This window comes from Pundamilia nyererei, unplaced genomic scaffold (genome assembly GCF_000239375.1).
Source record: "Pundamilia nyererei isolate P.nyererei 1_Seehausen unplaced genomic scaffold, PunNye1.0 scaffold00050, whole genome shotgun sequence".
Taxonomy (NCBI): domain Eukaryota; kingdom Metazoa; phylum Chordata; class Actinopteri; order Cichliformes; family Cichlidae; genus Pundamilia; species Pundamilia nyererei.
Window position 1 is genome coordinate 1,341,198 of NW_005187451.1, and position 5,234 is coordinate 1,346,431.

General features: G+C 45.4%; 1 protein-coding gene across 2 annotated transcripts in view; it reads right to left on the bottom strand.

Moving 5' to 3' along the window:
* Window positions 1-1,743: 1,743 nt before the first annotated feature.
* The window catches only part of ivns1abpa (influenza virus NS1A binding protein a), an 11,777-nt gene continuing 8,286 nt past the window's right edge, over window positions 1,744-5,234 (bottom strand). For both annotated transcript variants that reach the window (XM_005733122.1, XM_005733123.1), the window contains exons 8-15: window positions 5,043-5,153; window positions 4,379-4,520; window positions 4,042-4,266; window positions 3,735-3,856; window positions 3,384-3,510; window positions 3,160-3,291; window positions 2,903-3,076; window positions 1,744-2,808 (exon numbers count right to left, since the gene is read on the bottom strand). In XM_005733122.1, the coding sequence (XP_005733179.1) occupies window positions 2,546-2,808; window positions 2,903-3,076; window positions 3,160-3,291; window positions 3,384-3,510; window positions 3,735-3,856; window positions 4,042-4,266; window positions 4,379-4,520; window positions 5,043-5,153 (1,296 nt within the window). In that variant the 3' untranslated portion in view covers window positions 1,744-2,545. The remainder of the gene's footprint in view (window positions 2,809-2,902; window positions 3,077-3,159; window positions 3,292-3,383; window positions 3,511-3,734; window positions 3,857-4,041; window positions 4,267-4,378; window positions 4,521-5,042; window positions 5,154-5,234) is intronic.

Here is a 5,234-nt window from a genome sequence, read left to right on the forward strand (position 1 = left end):
CGCTGTTTTCCGAAGGTTTGTTTAATGCTGTAACAGCTGGTTTGTATAATTCAGCAAGTACAGATTTCATTATTCTCTAATAGCTTTGCACTTGTGTCCTGAATGAGTTTTGGTGAGTTAAGGTGAAATTTAGTTTATAAATATTTAAATCTATTTTAAAAAAGCATATTATTTTGTTTAGAGTGATTAGTTAAATGACAAAACATTTTTACTTGAAATATTTTTTTAATAAAAATAAAATATGTACCATTTGTTATTTAAAGGCCTGCATTTATTTAGGTTTGTTTTTAAATCATTTCTGATTACCTGACAGCTTCTTACAGAGCTTAATCTGTTGACGTTGTTTAACTCACATCGATGTCGCTCATTCAGTATGAAGCTGACGCCTGAACATAATTCTTTAATGTAGATCAGGACAAAAAGCCTTTCATGATAAACCAGCAGGTCAGTGAACAGAAAAGGACCGTTTTCACCGTGTGGCTCAGGTTCCATCCATAAAACACTTTTTCTTATGAATGCTGAGATTGTTCAGTGCATTTTTTAAGAGCCCATTTTGACATCTAAACTTATTGTTGGCTAAATTGTCAAGTAAAGAACTTTTTTTTTTTTTTACTGTTGCTTGGTTTTGAATCACTAAAAAGACGCGTCACGTTTTCTTTACCGAGGTAGCGTTCGCATGTGCAGAGCGCTGCTGTGATCGTCAGCCCGAGCGTGGTCATGCGTGTGTGTGAAGGGTGACTAAGGGGATTATATGCCTGTGATGCCAGCAGACAGGCTTAGAATACACCTGCTGGTAGTGTGACACAAGCAGAGGCTGAAGCATCAGACACCATGCAGGGAGAGGTGGAAGATGGTGAAAGGACAGGTAATGAGGACCCCAACTTCCTGTCTCAGCTTAGTCATTTAGAAAAATGTACAGAGCCTTTTTTTTTTAGTGTTCTTTAATATACATTTAAACTTGTAGCTGTCGAGGGACCTCGCTGTGACGTTGTAATTAGAAAATGACTGGAAGGAAAACTATCAAAGTTATAATTGTAAATGATCAGGTAAGAGTTTAAAATGCTTCAACACATGTCGATGCTCTCAGCTCTTTAGTCATGATCCCACTTTACAATGCAAGAGCAAAGTGTGCAGCCACACATACTTATACTAGCCCATTTACCCCACCATACAGGTTACCAGTGACCAAGTTGTGAATTGAGTGCAGGGCAGGGATTAAACCAGCTCCAGCAGGCAGGCAGTGATACGAGGTCAGGCAGTCCTCTTTCAACACTTCCACTATCCAGAATGACTGTCGTCATCCCTTCCTGCTGATGTCTGTTAGCCAGCTTAGCATAATCTCCACTAAAAGACACTTGGGAGGGGGAAAAAAAAAAAAACTGGCTTAGTGTGGTAGTCACTGTGGAAAATGGTGGCAGTGAAAGCTTAGCAGTGAACAGGACACAGCAATTACTCAGGAGCAGAACTAGAGGAAGATGAGGTGGCAGCAAAAGTTAGGGTCACCTGCTGAGTCACGACTTAAAAACGATAGTCTGTTATCGAGCGATACTTTGTGTTAATTACTTGATTAATGTCAGAATTTGCAAACTGATGATTCATCTCAAATCATGACACATCACGCCAAAAGAATCTGGTTTAAATGATTTATTAAGAAATGTTACAAATGTGGTCATTTTCTTGCTCTAACAATCCTTCCAGAAGAATCTGCCAATGCCTGACACTTTAAACCCAAGACGGAAAAAAAAGGAAAAGATTTTTAGTAAACTGCATGTCTACATACATCAATTTCTTAAGTCACAAAAACAAAAATGTAGTTAGCAGAAGCATGGTTTGTGCGTGTGTGGTGTGTGCACGTGAATGCAACTAAATCTGGCACTGGTTAGATTCAATGACTGAAGCCCTCTGCTACTACTATTTTTTATTTTTAAACTGGTAAATCAGCAGTGTATAAAAAAATATAAAAAAAGGCCATCATTTAAGATCCAAAAAGCAATCCAGCTGGTTTAAAATGACACAAAAAGCCATGATAGGTGTTTATCTACTCGCACTTTTGAGTAAGGCTTCAAACTACTGACCTTTAAATGTGTGAGCAAACTTACATTTCCCCCAACAGAAATATTCTTAAATGAAAACATCACCACTCCATACAGCCACCTTTTAAGTAACCAAAAGTCGAACGCTTCTGTGAAAACCTCAAAGGTGACAAACCTTTGAAATGTAAGGGGGGGGAAAGCAGCACTAAATGTGTTGGCATGAGACAGAAATGAGGAAGAAACTAAATATATACAGCACAAAAACCATTGTATGCAATATGCAAAGGCGTCATGTTGCTTTGGGCAACAACCCCCCCACCCCCCCTACATATAAGTCGATCTTCACTGAAGACCCCTCGCCCGTCCCCCCACCCCCACACGTATCCGCTCATACACACAGATCATCACGAAACACGATTACATCACTAAGCCTGTTAGTTTGGGGGGAAATAAAAATAGGTGAAGCACTGAAACTCCAATCCCCTGCTCTCCCTCCTCCCGGTCTTCCCTCTTCAGTCAGAGAGGGGAGACGGGGCTTTGGCGCAGTCGTACCACTCGTCCATCTCGGGGTTGTATACCTCCACCGTGTTAAGGAACTCGTTTCCGTCGAAGCCGCCCACGGCGTAGATTGTGTCGCCCAGCATGGCCACGCCCGCATTGCTGCGAGACGATGTCATACTGCCCAGCATCTTCCAATCGTTGCAGGCGGGGTCGTACATCTCCACGCAGCGAAGAGCGTGGGTGCCGTCGAAGCCGCCGACAACAAACAGTTTGCCTACCGAGAGCCAGAGATGCCAACATCAGGGAAGTCTGACCAAGAACGGATCAGTCTGAAAGGCAGGTCTAGCTTTTCGTATCTGTGGACTCACCTGCATGAACGGCGACAGCGGCCCCTCTGCGAGCCACATTCATGGGAGCTATCAGAGTCCAGGTGTTGTTCTCGGGGTTGTAGCGCTCCACGGTGTTCAGGCAATTCCACGACTCTGCCCCTCCGATCGCGTACATGAAGCCGTCCAACTCGCACACTGCTGCCTGGTGCCTCCCTGAAATCATATTCGCTTAATGAATACAGCTTTTCATCTCACCTCAGGCTGCAAAAAAGTCAGAATCCACTGTGGATACACACTGATGTTGAGGGAGGCACAGTTGGTCCAGGTTTTGGCCACAGGGTCAAAAGCGTCACAGTTCTTCAGACCCTTCTGCCCGCAGGGATCCGACCCTCCCACAACATAGAGTTTGTTGTTCAAGGAGCAGACGCCTTTAAGAGAGATGAAAGCGACGAGTTGAAGACTTCAGACACTTTTTTTCTAGACATGGAAAAAAAGTTACATGCATGCACAGTGGACCGACCTGCGTTGCAGCGATTCGTCCTCAGCTCTGGTACTTGAGTCCACTCATCAGTGCGAGGATCGTATTTCTCCCCACAGCTCAGCTCATCAGAATGTCCGTTTGAACCTCCAATCACGTAAAGCTGACCCTGCAAGAGGTCATTAGACCCTTTCACACTTCCAATTTTTGCAACATCAAGTGCCAACTAACAGAAATGTAACAAACATATTTGAACACGATGAGTAGAGAAATACTTAAACAGGACAACTAATCCTGTTTGAACAGGTGCAGCTACGCTCCCGGGCGGATATTAAAATGTCTCTGTAATCCAGAACAAATGAACCTGACATAAGATAAATGCTAAAACTCTACCATGAGCACGGCCATCTGGAAACGAGCCCTCGGAGTCCGCATGGGTGCGATGAAAGTCCAGCGGTCCTCTTTGGGGTCGTAACACTCGACAGTCCTCAGACACTCCTCTCTGTTGTAGCCCCCTGCAGGAACACAAAGAGGCACCACAGTCAATAACTCCCTTATATAAACTCAAAATATTAATCAGTGCAAAACCTACATGTCCAGTGAGAACAACGTGTGTACGTCTGTCCGTGCTGCACTATAACCTACAAATACACACCCCACCGACAGAGAAAGCAGTAAGGCTAATGGATGATTTGCCAACCTGCTGCAATGAATTTTCCATTCAAGGCTGCGGTGCCCAGGCCGGAGCGAGCATAATGCATGGGTGAGAGCGGTTGCTCTTCGAGCTCTTCTGGCTGGGCCTCGAAGCTGAGGCTCTTCATCAAGCAGGGAGTGGCAGAGGGAGATGTCTGAGGGCTGTTGCGACCGTGCAAGAAGATCACACACAGCACACCGTCCAGCACAGCCAGACACAAGTAGTTGTTGCCTGGGAGTAAGATTAGAGATGGTTAGGCAACAAAAAGTTTGCTTTTCATGTACAGCATGTGGCGTTTATTCCACCCAAAGGCAAGTTCTGATCGCACAGTTAATGGACTTACTTGCGGTCTTCTCAGAGGCGATGTATTTCCACTCTCTCCTGGCGGTCTGCTTTGGGGCATTTGCTGCTTGGTTGGAGGGAGACAGGCTTCCTGAAGAGCTGCAGCTCATCTGTCGCTGGTCGCTCTCCCGTACAGGTTTCTTCTGCAAGAGTATATTGCAGCTACAGAAACCAAGCTTGCACCACAGGCCCCAACAGTGGCCAACGCCAACCAATTCCATCCCAGCCTACTCTTTGATCCAGCTGCTCTAACGTAGACGTAGCATGATCTTGCCGGAGCAAGTACCAAAATCTCACCTCCCCATATCTGAAGCCAGCTACAGCAGCTACTACAGCAGTGTCAGACCACCACACAATTTAAAGGAGGCCGATAAAAACCTGAAACAGCAACCGTCCACGCTCAGCTGGCTGAGATTAGCTTAATAAACACAGAGAGCTTTTAACATAAGCTCAACAGCACTGCCAGGCCGGCATCATTGGTCATGTTCTACGTTACATTAGCTCTTACATTGTGGCTAAATTATGGTACAAATGAGCCATATAGACTTTTAGCCAGAAAGGGACCATGTAGTTCTTTGATGCATGGTCAGGCACAAGCTGTATGCCGCACGCTGCCAAGCAAAGTGTGGTAGAGGCGGTGAAGCCAGGCACAAGCTGTTGAGTACCTGCACAAACTGAAGGTGGTCCTCCTCGCCACCAAACACCTCACTGTGCCCCTCAATCACCAGCCCTCCATCCACCAGCTTATGGTCAGGTGAGTAGTACAGCGTTTGCACCTGAAAGACAAACAGGAACAACACACCCATGTGGCTGTCTCCATGGCAACACACTGAGAGCCCCTTATAAGGGGGGAGGGG